The sequence below is a fragment of the Acomys russatus genome, chromosome 14 (genome assembly GCF_903995435.1).
Source record: "Acomys russatus chromosome 14, mAcoRus1.1, whole genome shotgun sequence".
NCBI lineage: Eukaryota > Metazoa > Chordata > Mammalia > Rodentia > Muridae > Acomys > Acomys russatus.
This window is the reverse complement of record NC_067150.1, coordinates 37,634,022-37,659,437: the sequence shown is the minus strand read 5'-3', so window position 1 is coordinate 37,659,437 and position 25,416 is coordinate 37,634,022. Positions and strand designations below refer to the sequence as shown.

The 25,416-nt window shown below is 44.9% G+C and overlaps 1 protein-coding gene across 1 annotated transcript in view; it reads right to left on the bottom strand.

Moving 5' to 3' along the window:
• Nucleotides 1-24,456, bottom strand: part of Sik3 (SIK family kinase 3) — a 214,628-nt gene extending 190,172 nt beyond the window's left edge. The window contains exon 1 of the mRNA XM_051156351.1: nt 24,245-24,456. Coding sequence (XP_051012308.1) covers nt 24,245-24,343 — 99 coding nt within the window. The 5' untranslated portion in view covers nt 24,344-24,456. The remainder of the gene's footprint in view (nt 1-24,244) is intronic.
• Nucleotides 24,457-25,416: the final 960 nt, after the last annotated feature.

Genomic DNA, 25,416 nt, shown 5'->3' with positions numbered 1-25,416 from the left:
TCCACTGCCTCTGGAGGCTTCAAAATACATGGGCAGGGTACCTTCTTATGTAGACTTTAAATCTTTGAACCCAAGCCGGGCGTGGTGGTGCATGACTTTAATCCCAGCACTCGGGAGGCAGAGACAGGTGGATCGCTGTGAGTTCGAGGCCAGCCTGGTCTACAAAGCAAGTCTAGGACAGTCAAGGCTACATAGAGAAACCCTGTCTCGAAAAACCAAAAAAAAAAAATTCTTTGAACCCCTAGTTCCACAAACAGTGCAGGAAAATCATCTCTTCGTATACTATACGCGTGAGAAACAGGCTGAGCCAGCTGTGAAGAGGACAGCATCTGGCAACTCCTTCCCTGGGCCAGCTTCAACATCACATTTAGAGCCGCCCCAAGAAAACTATGCTCCCTTCCATGATCTCACTCCATCAAGTGACTGCAGTTAATTTATTCCTTCTAGTCGGAACTTCCTGGCTTGCTAATTACGTGTCTGTGCAATGCATTTCCACACTCAATGTTATTTATAACTCTTAAAGCTTACTTAGAAGCAGCCTCTGAACTCTAACACTTCCTACCTTTCGGGTATGCAGGGGGGAGTTACATCCAATGCTAACTTTTCTAAACCAGATCTTTTTTTTTTTTTTTTTAAGATTTATTTATTTATTATGCATACAGTGCTCGGCCTGAACATACACACAGCTGCAGTCAGAAGAGGATATCAGATCACATTATATATAGTCGTGAGCCACCGTGTGGTTGCTGGAAATTGAACTCAGCACCTCAGAAGGAGCCTTCAGTGCCCTTAACCTCTGAGCCACCTCTCCAGCCCTCTAAACCAGATCTTAATCGCTCACAAAGACTACAAGATCCAGCGCACACCTTTAATCCCAGCACTCGGGAGGCAGAGGCAGGCGGATCGCTGTGAGTTCGAGGCCAGCCTGGTCTACAAAGTGAGTCCAGGATGGCCAAGGCTACACAGAGAAACCCTGTCTCGAAAAACAAAAAAACCAAACAAACAAAAAAAAAAGACTACACGATCCAAGGAAGCTATTAACTTGAACTTCAAGGATTAAATGTTTATAATGCAGAGCATTCCCCTGTTTAGAGGAGGGGATGTCCTCCAATCTGGCAGGACACTCCTCCAAACTTTGCTGAATAACTTTCGCATGAGGGTAAATAAAATTTCCCAAGGCAGGGTTAGGAAGCTTGCTTAGTAATTAAGAGCACCAGCTGCTCTCACAGAGGCTCACGGTTCAGTTTCCAGCTCCCACACGATGGCTCACCAGCATTGTAATTCCAGATCCAAGGGGCTCAGACACCCTCTTCTGCCCTCCAATATGTACCAAGACTGCAAGTGGTGCACAGACATACATACATACACTTATTTCAAAAAGGCAACATTCTCCAAACCTACATTTTAATGACGTCACCTGAAACATGGCTCTAATCACACTGGAGGGACACAGCAGGACCCTGACGCTACTGCACCCCTGCTCTGGCTCCCCTCTGGTACGCAGGTTATTTCTGGTGCAGGCCTAGGAAGCAGCACTTTGTTGATGCTGGGAGTCACCCTCTGAATATGCCTTTCACATTCACCCCTAGTCCTCTCCCTCTCTGCCACTGAGCGCCAAAACCTCAACGGAATACATAATGAAATGCTGGCTCACTTTAGGGCATGAAGGTTTAAGCCTCTGAAAGCTTTCTAGTTGGAAAGCCTCTTCCATGGACACATATACAGAAAAGCACTGGCTCCTCTTTCTCTTTTTCTATTGCTCCAACAGGTATCTGCTTTTTCTGGGGCCAAGAACAAAAGCCAGCCAGGCAGTATAGCTCAGTACAGACAGGTGTTTTCCAAGCACAGTAAATCTCAAGGGTTAAAAATCAACAGGAAAGAGTAACATCTCCTAACACAGTGCTCACTAGTGTGCTTGGGATGGTGGACTACCTAAAAATCTCTTGGGTAAGACTAGCAAGGAAAGCCAGGTGTGGTCGCGCACGCCTTTAATCCCAGCACTTGGGAGGCAGAGGCAGGCGGATCGCTGTGAGTTCCAGGCCAGCCTGGTCTACAAAAATGAGACAGGACAGCCAGGACTGTTACACAAAAAAACTCTGTCTTGAAAAACCTAAAAAAAAAAAGACTAGTAATGAGAAAAACTGAAAAGTGCAAAAAGGGAAAAAAAAAAAAAAAAGCCTGCTCTCTATCCATAGAAAACTCTCAAAAAGGAACATTTGCCACATAAAAACTCTTTATTCCAGGCTTATTTTCAGTGGCACTTAACTGCAGGGTGGAGACTGAGGGTCCCAAACAAACCTACTTGAGTTATTTTTTCTCCCTTAATAATTCCAAAATCCAAGGAAAAGTCTGAAGGCTCATCAAAACCTCCCTTGTTGTTTGAAAGAAAATGAGTAATGCAAAAATATACTGGTAAATTTGAAGAGTTTTAATTTTTGTTTTAGAATAATGGAACAGCATGGAAGCATTAATAAACAAGGAGGGGGCGCGCCGGGCCTGGTAATCCCAGCACTTGAAAGGAAAGGCTGAGGCAAGCAGATCTCTGTGCGGTCAGCCACCAGCCTGGTCTACAAAGTGAGTCCAAAACAGCTAGGACTACACAGAGAAACCCTGTCTCAAAAAACTAAAAAGATAGGAAGAAAACAAGACGGTTATTACAAAAAGTGTGCCGCTTTCAATTAGCTCGGTTCTCCAGACTTTATTAAGCAGCTTTATGTCTAACTACTCCTGCAGAAGTTGGCTTCTGTAAGAGAAAAACACTATTGTTAATGAAGAGTCCAAGAGACTGCTCTAGTTCACAATTTAGGAGTTTCTAATTTTTACAGAGAAAAAGAGGCTACCCCAAACAAAGCGTGATTTGTCAGCAAGGTTTCCTGCACGCCACCAGAATCTACCCAATGAATCAGCCAGCACTGCTTCTCACAGGAAGGTGACAAGTCAAACACAAGGTGGAAGTCAAGGTCACTAAACTGAACTTTGTAACTGTTTTAAGGAGAGGAGAAGAGGTAAGATGGGGTCTCACTGTGCAGCCTCTGCTGATCTAGGACTCAAAACCCAGACCAGGTGGGCTTTGACTTTGCGCAATCCTGCTGCTGGGATCACAGCACTCACCAGCTCACCCGACTGATATGTAACAGGTTAAAGGTGATTAATTTTATCTACCGTCTCTATAGATAACTAGGTGCCAATACAATTATCTTGATGCTTTCCCTGCACACTCCCTGCCCCCATTAAAAAACTAAGGATGCTGGAGAGATGGCTCTGTGGTTAAGAGCACTGACTGCTCTTCCAGAGGATCCAGGTTCCATTCCCAGCACCTTCATGGCAGTTTACAACTGTGTGTAACTCTAGTTCCTAGGGATTGACACCCTCACACAGAATACATACAAACAAAGCACCAATGCACATAAAATAAAGCTTTTTTGGTTTTGGTTTTGGGGTTTTTTGTTTTTTTTTTTTTCTTTTTGTTTTGTTTTGTTTTTGCTTTTGTTGTTGTCTTTTTGGTTTTGGGTTTTTTGAGACAGGGTCTCTCTGTGTAGCTTTGGCTGTCCTGGACTCACTTTGTAGACCAGGCTGGCCTCAAACTCACATCGATTCACCTGCCTCTGCCTCCCAAGTGCTGGGATTACAGGCGTGTGCCACCATGCCCAGCAAAATAAGGCATTTTCTAATTGCATTTTTTAATGAGAAAAAAAAGGTTTTTTTTCCCTAGAAATTCCCAAGGTAATGAGAACAGGATTTTTTAAATCTGAGTTTATTTCTATTTAAACATGATTTATTATTATGTTTGTGTGGAGGTATGTGTGTTACATGAGCACAGGAGCCATTTGCCAAAAGAGAAGATCCCTGGAGCTCAAGTTACTAGTAGTTTGGAGTATTCTATGTGAGTGCTAGAAACTGAATGCTTTTTTCCCCCCTTTTTCAAGACAGGGTTTCACTATGTAGCCCTGGCTGTCCTGGAACTTGATCTATAAGCCAGGCTGGCCTTGAACTCAGAAATCTGCCAGCCTCTGCTTTTGGAGTGCTTGGGTTAAAGGTGTGCACCACGTCGTCCAGCTAGAAACTGAATTCTGAAAGAGTATTACGTGATCTCAGCTTTCCAGTCCCACTAGCCTTTAAGTGTTTTCTTTTGTTTTGTTTTTGAGACAGGGTTTCTCTGTGTAGCCTTCGTTGTCCTGAACTCGAGTTGTAGACCAGACTGGTCTTGAACTCACAGAGATCCATATGCCTCTACCTCTCCGAGTGCTGGGATTACTGTCATGCAGCACTGTGCCCGGCTGAAGTGGGTTTTAAAAGACAGTTAGGTACCAGAAGCTAGAGATGTCACACAGTTAGTAGAGGGCACAATGGGTTCTATCTACAGCACCACAGGAACTGGGTGTGGCACACACTGCAATCCCAGTGCTTTGGAGGTAGAGGCAGCAAGATTAGAAATTCAGAGTCATCCATGAGCTCAAAGCAGGCCTGGTCTCCACAACAAACAAAAGAAAAGTAAAGATCAACCTAGAACTAAGTACATTATAGAACCTTCTTCAGAAACCAAGGTAGAGGTAAACTGGAGGCACTCTTCCCGGCAGTTAGCTTTCCTAGGGCTGGAAGACACTGTGCAGGTTTCTGGAAGAGAACCTCATCAGCTGTCTTAACCAACTGTGACCCTACAAACTGTATACAATTCAAAACTGCCAGACAAGATATGCCTACGGTACAATAGCGGCATGACTATTAAGAACACATGCGCGTGCGTGCACACACACACACACACACACACACACACACACACGTACGCACACACACACTCCTAGTACTGTAAACCTGAACAAAAGCCCATGCCTGGGAGGTTCACAGGCACTGGGGTCAAGGACCTACTACTATTACTTTGCTAAATGCACATGCTGTCCCACTGCCTTCTCAATAGTTATGTTTACACTCACAGATCAGTGCAGTGCTCAGCCTTGGTCAGAGAATCTTCTCCTTGGAGTGAGCAGCTATTATGGCAGAGGCTCACAGTGGTCAAAGTGGTGAGAATAAGTGATCTTAGAGTGCTCGGCCACAAATGGGCCATCTATACCATCCCTTCCAAGGCTCCTGGAACGTGGTAGAAGAGTTAGAAGACTCTGAGAAACAAGCATGAGAAGGGGCGTGTGAACCACTATCCTCTGGACAGTCACATGGCTGTTTCTAGGAGCTCACAGCAGCAGCAGCTACCTGTATGAGTCTGAGCCCACCCACACCCAAGGGTAGGGGAGGCCCGCCCCTCTCCATTGACAGCGACCAGAGGTCACAGTCCTCGGTGGGGCAGCCACGGTAAATGGTCCTTGCTCATCCAAGCTAGCATAAGCAATCCTAATTAACTGCAAAGGGCCAGGGACATACTAACAAATAGACATGAAAAGAGATGAACTTGTAAAGAAGAAAAGGTGTAGTGAGAGGAGCAAGGGCGAAGAACAGCTAGGAATAAAGCAACACACACACGCAGACACCTGTACATATAGGTACAGATGCATGAAGTTGCGAAAAAAATTAAGTACAAGAGGCTGGAGTGATGACACAACAGTAAGAGCACTTGGCTACTCTTCTAGAGGGCCTGAGTTCCATCTGCAGCACCTACATGCTACAACTACCTCCAATTCCAAGGGATATGACACCCTCTTTTAGTTTCTATGGGCACTAGGTACCCACATAAAGCACAGGCAGGTAAAACACTCATACACATAAAACAAAATATTGTTTTAAGTATATATTTTAAAGAAAACTTCTCTTAAGTAATATCCCCTAATCATTTCAATTGTATAGGTTCACTCAAAAAAAGATCAAATGTTTGTTTGTTTGTTTGTTTTGTTGTTGTTGGGGTTTTTTTTCTTGTTTGTTTTTTGTTTTCTTAAGACAGGGTTTCTCTGTGTAGCTTTGGTTGGTCTGGACTCTCTTTATAGACCAGGCTGGCCTCGAACTCACAGAGATCCACCTGCCTCTGTCTCCTGAGTGCTAGGATTAAAGGCATGTGCCACCATGCCCAGCAAGACTAAATGTTTAATGAGCACATTAAGTACAGTCTCCTAAGCAAAGACAACAAGTGTTCCTATGGGAGAGCACAGTACTTCTCATCTGTGGCAATACTATATTTAAGAATGCTTAAGAATAACCCACCAGGCAGGGTGGGAATGGGAAGATACAAGCGAGAGGATAACAGGATATAATATCAATTATAGTAAATAAAAAAGAAAGAATAGCCACCAAATATACTTTTGAATTTAATATTATCAAAACAAATAAAGAGAACATAATCAGAGGGGTTGGGGACTCATAACAAGTTTTTTTTTTTTTAACTTTGGCAGTCTTAGAGACTGAATGCATGGTGACATGCATGCTAGGAGAGCTCTACTTCTGAGCAACAGCCCTGGCTCTTAATGTTTCTTTTTTTTTTATTTTTAAAATCTATTTTATTTATTTATTTTAATTTTTTTGAGACAGGGCTTCCCTCTAGGGTCCTGGCTTTCCTGGACTCACTTTGTAGACCAGGCTGTCCTCCAACTCACGGCAATCCACCTGCCTCTGCCTCCCTAGTGCTGGGATTAAAGGCATGAGCCACCATCGCCCCGCGTGTTGCTTTTTTTAAATCAAGAAGATAGGGCCGGGCGTGGTGGCGCACACCTTTGATCCCAGCACTCGAGAGGCAGAGGCAGGCGTATCACTGTGAGTTCAAGGCCAGCCTGGTCTACAAAGTGAGTCCAGGATGGCCAAGGCTACACAGAGAGACCCTGTCTTGAAAAAACCAAAAAAAAAAAAAAAAAAAAGAAGAAGAAGATAGGGTGTAGTAACTGACAGCGTAATGACAGCACAGGAGAACAAGGCAAGATGATTACCCCAACTTCAGGGTCAGACTGAACCACACAATGAGTTCTCAAGCAGCCCAGGCTACAGAGCAAGACCTTGTCTCAAAATAAAAATAAGTAAAGCCAGATGTGGTGGCACAGGCCTATATCCACCTCTTGGAAGATGGTATGTGGAGAATCAGTAGTTCAAGGTCAGCCTCAACTGGAAAAAAGACTGAGGCCATTCTACTAGGGAAACATAAGAGTATCCCTTGAAGACAAGCATGGGGGGGCACATGTGGGGGCAGGCGAATCGCTGTCAGTTCGAGGCCAGCCTGGTCTACAAAGCGAGTCCAGGACAGCCAAGGCTACACAGAGAAACCCTGTCTCGAAAAACAAACATACAACAACAACAAAAAAAAGACAGCCAAGTGGGTAAAGGCACAAACCTGGCAGCCTGAGTTCAAAGCCTAGAACCTACCAACTCCACACAGTTGTTGTACTCTTGACCACATGCACCCAAACATGTACATCATACACAAAGACACACACACCACATTCACAACAATCTTAATAATTAATAATAAATGTAAAAGATCCAGGCTTAAAAGGGGGCAATCTCGTTATAAATACTGTTTTCTCTGGAAAAGAAATCATCATTTTGTTACATAGTTTATAAAATTTTACTCTTTTATAAGATATATTTCAGGCAGAAAGATAAAGTTTTGATGTCTTTAAGGGTTTTTTTAAAATGTCTTGGAGAAAGATTTGAATGAAAACAAAAAAAAAATCAGTGGGACTTGGTGGCACACACCTTTAATCCCAGCATTCAGGACGCAGAGCCAAGCGAGGCACATCTCTCTGAGTTGGAGGCCAGCCTGGTCTACACAGCAAGTTCAAGGACAGTCAGAGCTACATTCAGGAACTCTGTCTCTAAAAGCAAGAAAGAAAGAAGAAAAAGAAAAGAAAAGAAAAAAGAAAATAGAAAATCAATCCAATGAGCATACAGAAAAAAAAAAAATCACTTTACACATGATTTCTGAGTTCAACTTTCCAGCTGGGCACAGAGGCACATGCCTATAATCCTAGCATTCAGAGAGGCAGAGGCAAACTGATCTGAGTTCGAGGCTAGCCTGGTCTACAAAGTGAGTCCAAGAAAGCCAAGGCTACACAGAGAAATCCTGTCTCAAAAAACAAAACAAAACAAAATAAAATCAGAGTTCAACTCGCTGTACAAATAAAAGAACAGAGTCACAAGTCAAATGTCTGTGCTGCAGATAAAAACTATTAGAAAAGCTGGCCGTGGTGGCACAGGTCTTTACTCCCAGCACTTGGAAGGCAGAGGCAGATGGATCACTGTGAGTTCGAGGCCAGCCTGGTCTACAAAGCAAGTCCAGGACAGCCAAGGCTACACAGAGAAACCCTGTTTTGAAAAAAAAAAAAAAAAAAACCTACTAGAAAGTCTCAGACAACCCACAGAATGGAAGGAAATATTTCTAAGTTATATATTTGATACAGAATGTTTGCCTCGAACCTACAATGGAACTGTAAACCAGGCATAGTACATGTTACACCTCTGCAACCTCAACAATGAAGAGGCTAGGCCAGGAGCATTATAGGTTTGTAGCCAGCCTGTGCTACATGCCAAGACTGATTCTCAAAACAACAATAAAGTAAAAGAGTTTAATAACTCTTAAAAATAATTAATTAAATAAATAAAATAATAATAACAACAACGCCTATAATTCAACAAGGAAGACAACCCAATTTCAAAATCAGGAAAGGATGTAAACTGACATTTCTCCAAAGGAGACATACAAAACCTTCATTTGCATGTGAGCAGATGCTTGACACGCTTAGTTATGACTCATGTGAATCCAAAGCACAGTGAGATGCCACCTTAGATCCAGCAGATGACTAAACCCAAAGCTGGAGACTATATTTCCATGGAGACAAACTGGAACCCTCATAAACTGTTGGTGGGGATGTAAAGTGGGGCAGCCACTCTGGAAATCATTTAGCAGTTCTTCATGAAGTCACCATATGAACAAGCAATTCTACTATAAGCTATCTATACAAGGGAAATAAAAGCACACAACTACTATACAAAAATGTGTACATGAATATTCATAGTAGCATAGCTCATAACAGGTAAAAAGTAAACACATCACAACATGCCATCCATACGAGGACAAACAACATGTGGCATTTCTACTACAGAGGACTATTATTCGGCCATGAAAAGGAATGAAATTCCAGAAAAGGCTGTGCTACATGAAAAAGGACAGGAAAAAAAAAAAAAAAAAAAAGGTAAGTATCATATGATTCCATTGATATGAAATGCCCCAAAGAGGAACATCTATAGAGTTGACTGGTAGTCCCTTAAGGCTAGAGGAGAAGTTGGAAAAACAAGCAGTGACCTCCATGTGTGTGGTTCTTCTTTTAAGGGGAATAAAAAGTGTCCTAAACGCACAGTGATAACAGCTGTACAACTATGAATATGTTTTAAAATTTAAACTGGGTGAGTTATACTGTATGTGAACTATGCCTGAAGAAGGAAAAAGAGTGGATGCTCTGCCAAAGTATGCTATTTTCCCAAGGTCAGGCAGCCATGCCGTGACAAGTACAGCTGAAACACATCCTAAACCATTGCTAACTGCTGCAACAGTCTTAAGCAACTCAGATGGGCCAAAGAGGTCCCCACAAAGAGCGGGGAAAAACAAAGTGTGACACTAGGTAAGAAAAGAACTTTAGATAACATAACTGAAACACGGTTTGGTTTTGTTTGTTTGTTTCTTGGTTTGTTTGGGGGGGGTTTGGTTTTGTTTTTTAACTTGAGGCTTGCAAGATGACTCTGAGACCCTCACTGTCAAGGGAGAGAACCAACTCCTGAAAACTGGCCTCTGACCCCCATATAAACAGGTCAAAGCCCATGGCACCACCACACACCAAAAGTTTTTTGTTTTTTTTTTTTTAGAAAAAAGACTGTAGTGTGTCTCCAAAATGAATCTGTAGTCTCAAACGCTGACAGCCACTGACACACAGTGGAGACTGACTCAGGGCAGTGCCCTCCTTTCCTTGGTGGTGCAATTAGAGCTGCAGCTGCTGACTCAGAGGGAGACAACAAACACAAAGAGCTAGTGGGCTCAAAGCACTGGCTCCTCTTCTACATGGCAGAGGCTCATGAGTAACAAGCTTCAAACAAGTTATTTTCTTCCTCAGCATTGTAATAGTCTTTAAAGAGATCCGAAAATACCATCTCAACATTTAATTGCCTCTCAAACGACTACATTCACAGAAGCTATTTAGGTACAATATGTGAAAACCCTAATTCTGAGCTAATGGGGACACAAAGATCATGGCTAGATACAACTACCCCATCCGGCTGGAATAACAGTACGGCTGTTGAGTCAGAACTGGAAAGTAAGCCAAGAACATACAATCACTAAAAACAGTATTTTGCCGGGTTATGGAGGAAAAAAAAAAAGAACTACTAAAAACCTCATGTATTGTCAGAACACTGCTTATGCACCGTCAGAACATTTTGACAGAAGGAAAGGATAACAGGAGGCAGGAAGCAGAGACAGAAGTAAGGGATCCTGCAGGTGCTCGAGCAATCTAAAACACACACAGCTCTGCTCCTGTCTTCCATAATAAAAACAATTCTGTTTCTCATGGCATCTGAAGAAGACTGCCTGCCAGAGACGGAACACAAGTTACTACATGGAAATGTCAACTTGTTCCGTGGAACACTACACAGGCAGGGAGCAGATGTAAACCTTTTCGAAAATCCAGAGACTTGGGGCTGTTTCCTTCCGAGTTTTTTCATATTATGGCCCATTATCAAATTCAGTTCAATTCATGCAAAATCTAACATGAATGGACAAAAATATCACCCAAAAGTATATAGGATAGTAAAAGACTGTAAAATATTTTGTCCTCAAACTCCTAGCAGCTTTAGCTTATTTATAATTTTAAATTAATTTAAGTAAAAGCACATGTATGTATGAAAATGCTATAATAAAACCCATTATTTTGCAAGCTAGGCTGATTTTTGTTTTGTTTTTCAAGACAGAGTTTCTCTGTGTAGCCTTGGCTGTCCTGGACTCTCTTTGTAGACCAGGCTGGCTTCAAATTCACAGAGATCCACCTGCCTCTGCCTCCTAAGTGCTGGGGATTACAGGCAAACCACCATGCCCGGCTGCTAAGCTGATTTTTTAAGTTCAATAATTATCTCATGGAAGACACAACATCATCTTAAAGGTGCTCACTATTTTAAAAAACAAAAGTTAGCATGGGGTGTGGGAAGGGAGGCCTCTTTAACACCAGCACTCTAGAGTCAGAGACAGGCATATCTCAGTGAGTTCCAGGTCAGCCTGGTTTACAGAGTCTAGGATAGCCAGGGCTGTTACACAGAGAAACCTTGCCTCAAAAAACCAAAACAAACAACAACAAAATTACTTAACTCAGATGCTCTCATAAGCCACCTCAAGGAATTTGACAGACTAAACAATGCTTCCCTTTTTCTGTGTACAACATGCACTGTCCACGGCATCAAGCTACAGCCGTGCGTACTTGGGAACCTTGCTGACACTGTGGCCCTGGACACTCACCAGTAATTATCTTCTAATACTGAGGCGGCACGCATTGGGCTCACATACGACCCACACACACTCTACCACTGAGACACGCAACCAGACCCTAGTTTTTTTTGCCTCCATACCCATTCATACTAACTGCTCTTCAAATTACAGTGCTGTGGTTTAATTAAATATAATGTAAAATGGTAAAAATTAGGGAGGGGAAAATGCTTTGGTAAAAACTAAGTACTCAACTTGAAAAACACTTAGTGAAGTTTTTAAAATTAAATATGGAAGAGACACAGGCAAGAGATTGGAGAAATAGCAAGAAACCATCAAAATTAAGAACTCAGACAACTTTAACAATTCCTTAAGTTCCTGTTCTGCTTCAAAGACAAAAAGAAACTGGAAATCATAATGAATTATAGGTGTGCTTAATGGAAGGATGAAAGAATGCCAACCAGGGCAAGAAAATCCCTTGGCCCTACAGCCAAATTTAGTCAATGTGTTTCTTAAGCCGACTGCAAGGGAAAAAGGAGACCGGGAAACCAGATTGGCCTCGAACTCAGAGATATGCCTACCTCTGTCTCCCAAGTGCTAGGATTAAAGGCATTTGATACCACCGCCCGGCTTAGATTAGACATTTTTAAGTACCTTTTGAAAATGTAGCTCAGTGGTAGAGCACTTGCCTAGCACTTGGAGACTTTGGATTTGATATCCAGCACTACACACATACTGGGATGGGGATGCACATCAGTGATAATGTGTGCATTCCAGTCATAGCTAATCCAAAACAAGTGATGATGATGATGATGATGATGATAACAACTAAAGCTGGAGACCATGGCCAATGACTGTAGATTCAGGCAGGAGAGTTTGGGCTTGAGATTAACTTAGGTTACATAATAAGAACTTGTCTCAAAAGCAAATAAATAAGAAAGAAGAACACAAAGGTTCGGGTGGTCAGCAAACATCCTGCCTCTGTGAGAGGTCCAGACAGAAGAGTGATTCAGCAGCAATCAGGGAAACGTTAGCTCCACAAGCCTGGCTAAGGGACAGGCCTCAGAAGCTAACACTTGGCTGAGCAGCCCCTCTTCTGACCGGTGCTACATGTGAGGATGGGGTCTGCAGGTGCAGGAGACCCCCATGCCCACACAGGCAGAAGGGGCCAGGTCAGACAGCCAGTCAGAGCTGCCGGCTGGTAGAGGGCCTTCTCACCCACTGCTGGCGAGGCTAACCCTGCTACAATCTTTCTGGAAAGCAATGTGGCAATATATCTGGATATCTGGTGTCTCACAAACGTGTGTGCCCTCTGGCCCAGTAATTTCACTTTTAGCAATCTATCTAAAGCAAGAGATCCAAAAACTCAGATGCTAAAGCAACTGCCATAGAAGATTTATGAAATAGAAGCCCTTAAATTGCCGGGCATGGTGGTGTACGCCTTTAATCCCAGCACTTGGGAGGCAGAGGCAGGCGGGTGTGAGTTCATGGCCAGCCTTGTCTACAAAGTGAGTCCAGGATAGCAAAAGGCTACATAGAGAGACCCTGTCTCGAAAAACAGAAAACAAAAAACCAAACCAAAACAAAAGCCCTTAAATTGTGAAACAGGCTCAAAAACCAAAAATAAAAACAATAGTCACATCCCCAAAACTATATGCCCATTAAAGTCATTTGCTTATGGGGGGGAGGGGGGCGCAATCCTTTAATCTCAGCACTTGGGAGGCAGACACAGGTAGATAGATCTCTGAATTCAAGGCCAGCCTGGTCTACAGAGTGAGCTCCAGGACAGCCAAAACTGCATGCACAGACAGAGAAACCCTGTCTCAAAACACAAACAAACAAACAAAAAACCTATCTGCTTATGAATGGTTCCCACTCAGAGTACAGAGGGTCAGAGAGGTAGAGACACAACAGTATGAATGAGCTCCTACTAGTTTTCAGTCATAGGCTGGCAAGAGTATTTTACAGTATCAGTAAGTACTGCCTCTGGGTGGCAGGGTTATGGATGACATTTTCCCATCTGCTTCTTCATACTTTTCTGATTTTTCCCAAAGTTGTTCCAGGAGCAAATGTTATTTTTATGAGCAGAAAAAAATGGGAAAGGTGGTAGAAGAGAGGCAGTAAAAATAGACAGTGTGGTGGAGGTAAAGGAAATTATCATGCCTAACTCGGCTTCTCTTCCTTTCTCTGTTATGTTCAAGCTACATGTATACAAATGCTCCTTTAACTTAACCCCTTGCCTACCCTGAGACTAATAAAATACAACTTTTGGACCAATAGCTGCTACTTTTTCCATACAGATAGCACAAAAAAAAAATCCTAGTTGAACTAATCCATTAACGGTTAAGACCAATTAAAGCAACTCACGAAGATCACTGGCCAGTGATGGAAAATTGAGCTGGCTTTGTTGTTGTTACTGTTGTTGTTGTTGTTGTTGTTGTTGTTGTTGTTGTTTTTAATTGGATCACATGTAGTTACAAAGCAAAGCACAATAAGTCTAAAGTTCTTTCAGGAAGAAACCACAGCTTGAGGGAGAAACACCTCAAAGCAGAAGGAGAAAGCTGGAGGTGTGGGCTGGCCATACTGACCATATTTGGGGTGTAAACTAAAGGAAGTAACCCCCATGGGGCTTGGATCTGAAAGAGCTTTTCCTTTTAAAACAAAGGGGTTCACAGGGTTGGGGATGTTGCTCAGTGGCAGAGTTGGCCAAGCATCCGCCCAGCACTGGGTCTGAACCCTAACCCAGCACTACAAATAACATCATCTAACGCAAGGGCTTCTGCCTGCAAGGGTGACATATTCCCATAGGACCAGCCTTTCGGAGGCTGGATGGAGAGGTCAAGTAAGCCTACAAGTTCAGAACAGTCTGGGCAACACAGCAAGATGCTATCTTCAAAAGCAGTCTAAGAGTTATTACGAAGACATCAGCGCCGGAGACATGGCTGAACAAATAAGGGAACTTGCCACTAAGTCTGCCAACTGGTATCCCATCCCCTCCCCAAGATCACAAGGTAGAGGGAGGGAGAGATGAGACCTCTCAGGAGGTGTCCTCTGACTTACATTAGCACATCATGACATACATGTCACCTAATGTACATGCACATGCATGTGTGTGTGTGTAATTAATAACTCAAAAAACAAACAAACAAATCCAAACTCTTATTTTCCAAATATTTTTGAAAATTCAACTTCTATTATTTTTATTTATGTGTATGGGGTGGGGAACACATGTGTACATGGGTGCAGGTACCCACAGAAGCCAGATGTCAGATGCCCCTGGAGCTAGAGTTGGATATGGTTATAAGGGGTCTGACATGGGTGCTGAGAACTGAGCTCTGGTCCTCTGTAAGATCAGTATAAGCTCTTAACCATGGAGCCATAGCTGCAGTCCTTCCATATATTTCATCACTCTGTGACTACTAAAACTATACTGAGCACCAGATACATATTCATATTAAATTACTAAACTGTACCATCCCATCAAACAATAGAAGACATTGCCTTTATTTGCCTTTTTCAATTTTAAAAAACAATGATTTTTAGAAATGTCCAGTATGTTGAAGCACTGCCAGGAAATAACAGCAGCTAGCCCTTAAACTGACCCTTCGAAAGTACAAGTTGTGTGGACCCACGTATGCAAGTGGGAGATCAGAAGTCAGCACTGGGTGTCTTAGAGCACTCTCCAACTTCATTTTTAAGTTTTTTAATAGTTTACCTTTACTCTTTGTATTTATACATGTGTGTTTGTGTGAACATACAGTACAATCATAGTGGTGCCTGTGGTAGCCAGAAGAAGGTATCAGATCCCCTGGAAACACCTGATGTGGGTGCTGGAAACCAAACCCAGGTCCTCTAGAGGCAGGAAGCATCGGACCACCTTTCCCACCTCTCCAGCTTACTTTTTGAAATGGGAGTTTCTCGCAGAACCTGGAGTGCAGCAATTAGGCCGAGCTGGCTGGAAGAGCCCTGTGGGTCTCTGCTACCAGCACCCCACTGCCACACTCCAGGAGCTAAGAAGGATCTAAACTCTTTCCTTACACGTGCAAGGCAGTGCCCTGAGCCACCCCAGCAGTCCCCTGTTTCTATTTTCCATCCTCTATTAGGCTAGTCAGTGAGGCCAGCCCAGTCTACACTAAGTCCAAAGACTATAAACAGAGCTAAAGAGAGAGAGCTTGTCTCAAAAAAATTTCTTTCTACTAGATGGATGTGTGGGTGAATGGATGAATATAATGAATGAATTGATGAACCAATGTATCAATGATCAAGGACCCTCTTTAGACTTTCAAAAAACTGCAAGCAGTGTTCTAGCACTAGAGTACCTAAGGACTGTCCATAATTGAAGGCCAGCCTGGGCTACATAGCTAGACCCTGCCTGTCTCAAGACAAACAAAACAGGCAGGGGATATAGGCCAGTGTAGAGTGTTTAGGTTCAGTCCCCAGTACCAATAAGCCAGATATGGTAGCCACACCTATAACCCCAGCACTCAGGAGGCAGAAACAAGAGGATCACTAGAAGTCCAGGCCAACCTGGCCTACATAGTGACTGTGTATGCAGGGCTATCATCACCTAACAGGTGAGGACAGTGATAGGGAGCATGTACAGATGTCCCTCAGACCAGAAATTAGAGCCAAATTAAGAGGAACTCTGGATAAATGATTCTGTTAGCCCCACCTGGATCCAGGTTATGTATCTGACTGAGCAGTTTCTTTTTTTAGTTTGTTTGTTTGGTTGGTTGGTTGGTTGGTTGGTTTTTCTTTTATTTTTTGTTTTTGTTTTTGTTTTTTTCCAAACAGGGTCTCTCTGTGTAGCCTTGGCTGTCCTGAACTCACAGAGATCCTCCTGCCTCTGCCTCCCGAATGCTGGGATTAAAGGCGTGCGCCACCATGCCTGGCTTTTGAGCAGTTTCTTAATGACACAGGGCTACGCAGTGAGACCCTATCTTTCTAGACAAAAAGGAAGGGAGAGAGGTGGAAAGGGGTGAGATAAAAAGGCAAAAGGAAACATGGAGACCTAAGCGTTCTCATTTGCAGGGAGCTGTAAGAAAGGACACACGGCTGGTAAGCAGGTGTTAGAGCTGAAGCTAGGCAGAACTTCTTAATCAAACCTAAATTTAAATTAAAGTACGTAGCCAAAACTCCCCATCCGAGTAAGCCCTGCCCACACAAAGAGGCAGTGGGGTCCCTTCTCCTTCCTATTGAGTCTACGGGAAATGTGAAGGGCTCACAGTCCTACTTTGCTTTTAGATGTACGCGGTCTCATGTAGTCTCGATTTGTCGGAAGTCCACTAACAGCATGACCCTGAACTCCTAATCTCCCTGCCTCCAGCTGCAAAGCACTGGGATTACAGGCATGCACCACACCCAGCTGATTCCTACCTAGGTGAAAGGCTTACTTCTGAGTGGTGAAGTCCTTGGTCTACCGAGGGGTACACACTCTAGACTATAAACGCTACTAAGATAGCCTCCTGATGCTGCATCCAACAGTTCTGCATTAGCTGACGGCATTTAGCTCCAAACAGGTTAAACCCAGGGCTTTGGAGCTCATGCATCCCAGACTGCTGAGGCTTCGCAATGGCGTTGCCTTGGCTGTTTATTTAGCAATGATTAACCATGCAAGGACAAAAGCCCAGGAGACCACATCAACTCTGGATGCTATTACAAATCATCCACGGGACACTCCAACTCATCCAGTACACCAGTAAGGGACTTACTCTTTATTAAGAGGGGCCAGGGAATCACCTGATAGGTAAGGGATAGCCACACAAACAGGTATAGCTCAGACCAGAAATTAGAACCAAATTAAAATCTCCAAATACAGAATTCTCTTACCTTCACCTCTATCAACAGGGTACGCATTTATCTAGTTGTAAGATAGCTCTGTCCTTTTTGTGCCCAATAAACTCAACAAGGATTTGTCGTCTGATCATGTTTAGTGTGCTTTCTCTAATAGAGTGAAAGAATCTATGCTGTTAAATTTGACTGCCTCCCCTGCCTCACGAGATACATATGTAGGTAGACAGATATGACAAGGCTTTCTATTTCCCCTTAGCCATAAAATAATCAGCATGGGTTTGGAAAACACACCAAGCAGAGGCTATCCATGCTCTGCTGTGCCGCTCTCCGAAGTCAGCCTCCTGGTTGTAGCCCTGCAGGGTGTATGCTAGAAGGCCTGCATACTCCAGCCCTTCCCCCAATCTGAACTCATTTCCCACCATCCCTCCTCTCAGTCTCCTGAAGCAGCAGCCGCGTGGCCCTGGCTCTAAACTCTGCTCCAGGGCCTCCACACTTGCCATTCCTTCTGCTTAGACTGTCGTCTTCTCCGTCTTTCAACGTTGGCCTTTCCTCGCCCTTCACATCTCAGCTGAAGTACCACCCTGCTTTCTATGGCCCATCTGAACTTACAGCCTTCCCCACATTCCCCAGACTGTTCATGTTCTCCTCAGGTTTTGTTTGGTTGGTTTGGTTTTGGTTTTTGTAGAGACAGGGTTTCTCTGTGTAGCCCCGGAGGTCCTAGAACTCCTGTGTAGACCAGGCTCACCTCCAATTCAGAGAGATCTGCCTGTCTCTCCATCCCCAGTGCCAGGATTAAATGCTTGGGCTACCATAGCAGCATGAAATCCTTTTTTTCTTTTTTTGGTTTTTTGCGACAGAGTTTCTCTGTGTAGCCTTGGCTGTCCTGGACTCCCTTTGTAGACCAGGCTGGCCTCGAACTCACAGCGATCCACCTGCCTCTGCCTCCCAAGTGCTGGGATTAAAGGCATGTGCCACCACACCAGGCACAGAATTCTTATCTATCTCTAACTATTTAAAAGTAAATTCTAGAGCCAGGTGTGGTGGCTCACACCTTTAATACCAGCATAGGAGGCAGAGGCAGATGGATCACTGTGAGTTCGACGCCAGGACAGTCAAGGCTACACAGAGAAACCCTGTCTCGAAAAACAAAAACAAAAACAAAAAAATTAAATAAAAAAGTAGTAAATAAAAGTAAATTCTAGCTGGGAGTGATAGAAAATGCCTTTAAGGGGAGTGGGACCTGATCTCTTAGGAATTCAAGGCCCACCTAGTCTACCTAGCAAGATCTTGTTTCAAAATAAATAAATAAATAAATAAATAAATAAGTAAGTAAGTAAGTGAAAATAAGTTCCAGGACGCAGGTGGATATTTGTTTATTTGTTTTGTGTGTGTCTGTCCCCTTTTCAATAGTGTATTCCAAAACTAGAGCCCATCAAACAACCTGCATGAATGAATGAGTAGGTATGGGTAGGACTCCACTCACAGCAGAAAGCACCTTTTACAATTTCACTGCCTCTTATAAATCAAGAACGTTTCTTTGTATTTCCAGAGCATTGATTTTTGTTCTTCCATGCCATGCAACAAAAAACACCAGCCAGACTGATGCTTGGAACATGAAACAGCACTTCTGGCCCAGAGACAACTGGTCTGGGCAGCTCCAGCTTGAGCCAGATCTATGACTTTCTAGGGAGTTGGCACTATAGTCAGAATGTTAAAATAAACATCTTCGATGCTCACAGTGGAAGATTGGTGCTCTGACTATGCAAAGGCTAGTCCTAATTGGCCTTAGAGCCTCCCAGAAGTTCACACAAAGGAGGGACCCATCACAAGGAGACCACAATGAGCTCTGTCACCCTTCAAGTGTCACCTCTAGATTGTCTAGGAGTGGGATTGCCATCCCTAACGCATGAATGCCAAAGTCACTTTCAATTCATTCTCTCCTTCCGCTTACTAATGACTCTGCTCCTACCTTCTAAGCATGAGGTCATCTGCTGCATTCAACTCTTCTTTAAAGGCAGAAGTCAGGCTTTGATTCTGTAGCTTTGAGTCCTCATGAACTGAGTCTGCAGGGAAACACGCCCTTTGCAAATGTGTCACTGACAATCTTTGGAATGAGGACTTAGGGTGAAATGTTTTCTATGTGACACATGTCAAGTCTAAAATCCTGAGCTGAGGACACATCCTCAAGGGTAGAACATTTGCCTAGTATACATGAGGTCCTGGGTTGGATGCCCAGCCCTGGGGGTGGAGGCATGCGACAAAGATGGAAACTAACCCTTCTGGGTATCACACGGTGTAAATAAAAGCAAAGGACAAATTATTTTGTTTTGGAGTGGTAGATAAAGAGTTTGGGGTGGGGTGGTTCTGATTTTGTTGCTTCTCTGTGACCAGGTCTCACTTAAGAAACTCAAACTAGCCTTCAACTTGAACTGCCTCTGCCTCTCGAGTGCTAGGAATAGTCATGTGCCACTTTACCAGGCTGTAAATGTACAGGAACATTTTTCATAGAATTTAAGTGAATCTCTGAAGATTGCATGCAAAAAAAATTGTTCCCTTATTAGTATGACAAAATTACAATAAACAATGAACATTTGAGCCAGGCGAGGGGCAGCATGTTAGAGAAAATACGGGGTGGTGAGTTGGCGGCAAAACTAGACTGCATAAGACCCTGCCTCAAAAATATAAAAATAATATGGGGTTGGAAAGGTTTGCTCAGTGGTTAAGATCACTGGTCGCTCTTCCAGGGGACCAGGGATGCCCCCAGTACCCATAAGGCTCATGGCTCACAGCAGTTCCAGAGGATCCAATGTCTTCTGCTAGCTTCTAGGGGCATCAGTTGCAGGTGGTACAGAGGCAGCCATGCCAACAAAACACTCGTATACATTAATTAGTAATTTGAAAATAATTTTAAAAGGAAGAAAGGAAAAAGCCAGGTGGAGTATACACCTATAATCCAACATATGAGAAACTGAGCTAGAATTCAAGGCCTAGTAGGATACACAGAGAGTTCCAGGGCAGCCTGAGCTAAACTGCAGGGAAGCGGGGGAGGGGGGCACAAAAGGGTTGAGGATCTGTATCAATGGTACAAATACTTGTGTAACTGAGTTCAACCCCAAAATAAAAGCTAATGTTTTTACCAGGTCTCTTGTTTAAAAAATAAAAATAAAAATAAACAAAATAAACTCAAGTTTAATGAAAAACTGTTCTGAAAGGATTTTGTAGCTCATGCCTATAATCCCAACACCAGGAAGTCTGAGGTCACCAAGAGTTTCCGACTGGCTTGGACTACAGATTAGTACACCAAGGAACTTCAAAGTAGCACCCAAAATAGCAGCAAACTGTTTAGGAGTAGTGGGCAGCCTGTGTCTGCCTATCCAAAACCAATGGCACTGGCGGCCAACAGCTCTTCCCAGGGTGTCAGATGCAAGAGAGGGGGACTAGCCAATCTTACTCATCCACTGCAGAGAATGATGACGACACTTCTTACCAAATGTGCCCAAACTGCCTGGGAAGCATGACACGCAGCACTCAAACCTGCGAGGTGAGTGCTGCTGCCATCCCGCTGTGGTTGAAGAAATGCAAGCACAGAGAGGTTTAGCCAGTATTAACCAGGCAGGAGAGGACTCAAACCAGGCAGTTCTAGGCAAGGCTGAGGCTCTTACCACAAACCAGTGACAGGCAACTGAAGGATACATGCTGAAATAACAGCTTACAAATATTTGGCCAAGAGCTTTCCTAGTCATGTGCAGTTTTCTAAATACACGCAGAATGTATCTATTCTTTGTTCTGTTCATCCAACTAGCTCCAAGGTACAATTAGGCACAGGAAACAGACTATAAGTAATCGGAGAGGGGGGGGGAAACTATTTAAAAATTCTTAATACTTTATAGTGTTCTACCGAAAGAAAAGAGAACCTTGGGCTATGTCTCAAAAGAAATGTGAAAAGGAAATCAAAGCAGGTAGGACAAAGACAGGGTGAGCTGCTGACCCAAGCCTGTGGCTCCCGGAGCCTTCTGCAGTGACGCTGGCAGCACTGCAGTGCAGCCAACGTTGAGTCTCCACGCCTGGGAACCATGCAGCAAAGGTCCCAAGAACCGAAAGGAAGAGAGTTCCTTTTCTCTTCGTTATTTTATTCGCCCCTGGGTCCTACTCTGGGAAGTTTGAGTTAGCAGACGTTGGACGGGGGCCAGCTTCACTTATTGTTGGACAGAGTGCAGTAGCTTAGTCAATAAATGAAGTTTGCTTTAGCTTCTTAGTCCTTGGAAAGGGTCACATAGGAAGACGTGGTCATAAATAGTTTTCCAATGTACAAAAAATACCTTTTGCCTAACCTCCTTCTGCCAACACAGGCATCGTCGGAATTACCTGTTTCTGAATTTTATACACGGAAGAAAAGCCCAGTGATATAAAAGAAGAAAGAAAACATGAAGAAAAAGTCATACACCTTTAAAAGAGTAAATAAACAACCTATTGTACAAAGAGGTGGGTAAGAAAAACAATTGTTTGCCTCCATTTGACCTGCCTGCCAACGCTGCGGGTCAGGAGCGGAAAGCCTACCTTCCTGAATAACAGACGCAGCAGCTCCAGCAACTTCTAGTACCTAGGCACCTTCCCTGCCATTATATAACCAAACCAGGGCCTTAATAGGCCATCACACTGTATGTCAGCAGCCGCTGGGCACATCTCAGCTGTCAGGGTTGAACGACCCCTTCCAAAATGAATTCTGATAAGCCGAGAACAGGCCAAAATATGCCCACAGTTCACCCTGAGCACGTGACAGCTCCCTGTGTAGTGAGCTTCACTCATGTTGTCAGTCATTTAAGGAGCGAAAAGATAGAGCGCTTGGAACTGGGGCTAGGAAATTGCACACTGCTACTGAAGCACAAACAAACACTGGTGTGGTCTCTTCCACACATGCAACACATTGTCTCAGCCACTTCAGCCTCACTCGAGTCTCAATATTTCCATACATAGGAATTGCATAACTGTACACCACAAACGATCAAAGATAAAAACCAACATAAACAGTGACACCCGTCTATAAACAAGCCAATACTGTAAAGGCTGCAGTCCTAAAGGATACCAAGGTCTCTGAGAAAAACTGAAACATACACACTAGAAGGCAGCCAGACCAACCATAATTAGGCACTGGCTTTGCTGACTACTGAAGACAGAAATGCCCCTTTTATATATAAAGCCAAGAATCAACTGTTTGCAATTTTCTTTATAAGACACTCAACCCAGCTTGTCATAGATTTTTTTTTTTAATCAATATTTTGGTATATCTAAGAGCTGGAAGATTCAAAATTCTTAAACCATAGAGCACAGAGCCAGACAACCAATTACGTTTGTTGGTTGTCCATTTCCCAGAGATCAGAACAAAATAATGGGGGCGGGGGTGGAGGGGCGACCCAACAAAGAACCGAGGCATGTTGTTTGTAAACACAAGTTTGACTTGACCAACAGTAAACAGGACTCCACACGCTGTAGAGGGTAAGGAGATGCAGGCTCAAACTACAGCTGCGGGTCTGAGGGATTGCAACAGGAGAGGCGCACTTGAGTCTGTCACGGGGTTCTGAAGACTTGAGGCCCTCTGGTTGAAAAAAAAACTGACAAAAAAGCTTGAAGGGGTCCCACCGGAGGAAGTGAAACTGACCAATCACCCCTCCACAGCCACCCACCCAGCCACCCTAGGAAGAAGGGCCCCTTGTAGTCTTTGACAGAAAGAAGCAAGCGAAGGAACTTTGAGGTTGCAAATAAGGAGACCAGGCCCAGATAAGTCACTCGGCTTCTGGCAGGGAGTTACTGCCATAAAAGCCAAAACAAGGTAGGCGAAGATAACCGGCGGCTAGGGTGAGGAGGTGAGGGAATCATGTGGCTCGGGTAGGAAGCTGCACGAGTGGTAAAGGTTTTCATTAGCCGAGCCGAAGAAAAACTCAAGCTACTGTTTTAAATATAATGAATGAGTATGTTAAAAGTATCCATTCAAGTGAGGTATTGAGCAAAGAATAATTAGGAATTCAAATGGGCTTTTGCGGGTTCCATCCAAACTAAAGGATTCCTCGATACTCTTAATGAAGAAGGCTATGTAAAAATGCTACCTCTATTTCCTTTAAAAAAAAAATTTTTTTTTTATGTGTATACATATACGGTTTCCTAATTGACCTTGGCCAATTTCACAACTACAGCTCCTCAAATCCCTTGGGAACCAAAGGGCCCAGACGAGTGTAATTCTCTGGTGTCAGACGCACGGCTCCCTTCTGCACTGAAAAGCCCACCCTGAGCTCTACAAAGCCCACAATTCCAGACCCTCTGATAACTAAAAATAACCAGCAAACCATCTAAATTGTTTAACCCTTGGTTAGCTAGTACCTCCAGAAACTCATAACCCTTGGGACATCTGGTCAGAGGTCCCTTCCAATCCCTCTCTGCCCGCCCCCTCCCCTTACTTCCTCGTTTTCTTCAGTCCCTCCTCCAATAATCAAGTATACTCTTCGGGCTTCCAACTGACACCATCTATCCGTCTTAAATAATCAAACCTGGATTCCTAGCTCTGTCATAGGTGCCAGGTCCTCCTTACTTCCCGATGCCTTGCATCTACTGCAAACCCTCAGTCCGTGCCCCAGCCCGTCCCACAGCCCTTGGGAAGCCTGAGGAAGCCAGTTTGAGCGTCTCCCCATCCTGTGGTCCACATTTCATATGCTCCTGTCCTCATTCTCTGACGGTTTCCTAATTGCTGGTTCCGGACTCTTCCTGGCTTGCACTCCGCCAGCCCCCTGAGAGTTCCAGCGCCTCTTTTCCAGTCGTCCCCCGACCCCCGGGACCCCTCGCACAGCCCTAAGAACCCCTTTGGTGCTCAGCTGCTCAGTTCCCGGTGCCCTCCCCGCCGCTGCCCCCTGCGTCCCTCCGCTGTGAGGTCCCTGCCTTCTCCCGCCGCCGCCACCGGTCCCTACTGCTGACCCTGACCCGAGTCCCCGGGAATCGCGGACTCCCTGGCCCAGCTGCCCTGCAACGCCCCCCGGGCAGCTCAGCCCGCAGCCGCGCGGTCCCCAGCGGCACTACCTTGGCCTTGGTGACGAGGTGCGTGGCCCGCTTGACCACAGCGAAGTTGCCCTTGCCGATGGTGCGGTCGATCTCGTAGTAGCCGATGCGAGCGGGCATTGGCCCGCGGGAGGCCGGAGCTGTGGGACGCGGCTGGCCGGCGGCCGGGGGCACAGCAGTGGGGGCAGCCGGGGGCCCCGCGGCCGGCGGAGAAAGCAGGCGGCCAGCCGGCCCGGCTACCCCTGCTCCGGCCACGGCAACCCCGCCAGCTCCGCTCGCCGCCGCCGCCGCCGCCATCTTGTTGTGCAGTGAAACCTCCGGGGCCGCGGGGAGCCGGCCGGGGGGGAGGGGGCGCGGGGGGGCCGAAAGAGGGGGGTTGCCGACAGACGTCACTCCAGGAGGCGGGGCTCCGCGCCGCCGGGCGCCCGGCGCTATGGCAACCGCGCGTCACGTGCGGACGCGCGTCACTGCCCGGAGCCATGGCAACCGTGACCTCACCGGGCGAGCTCGACCTTCCCGCGTGGGTCCCTGTTCCTGAGGCGCCGGCTCCCGAGTGCCCCCCTCTGGGGAACAGACAGTGAAAACGTCGAGAGTCTGCAGCAACTTCTAAGCTTGCGTAGCGCCTAGCGAGGTAAGGGATACGCAATGGGACACCCCAGAACCAGACCCCTCCGATGGCCCCTGGCTTACTGATGGGCTCCCTACTCCGACCTGTGTCCCAGTTCAGTCACCACCAAACCTCCCTTAAAAGGATTTCCTCATCACCAAAAATACCAGCCTGTCCCACTTAGCCCTGGAGGCCACAGAGGCAGGAATAGCTACAGTATTTAAGCAACTGTAACCAAGTTAGTAGCAAGGCAGGGGAATTGTTCCGCAAAACTCTTACAAAAACTCAGCTCATCTTGTAGAATCAATCTAAGAGTCATCGAACACAAAAGCGTGGGGAAATTCATTTGCATATTCAAGGACATTGAACCCAGCCCAAACACGCATTCCAATCATTGGGTGGGTGAGGGCCAGAAAAGGTACGTCATTTTCCTTCCTGCCATCCCTGGCTCAGAACAGTTCTACAGCCAGTGTTTGTCGGAATTTCTGCACCCCTTTTCTGTTGCTGGGTTAACACTAGTGAAGCAGTGATGCACGTTGCTTCAGAACCCCAGTGGTATTTAAAGATGAGCAATCCGTTAAGCAAA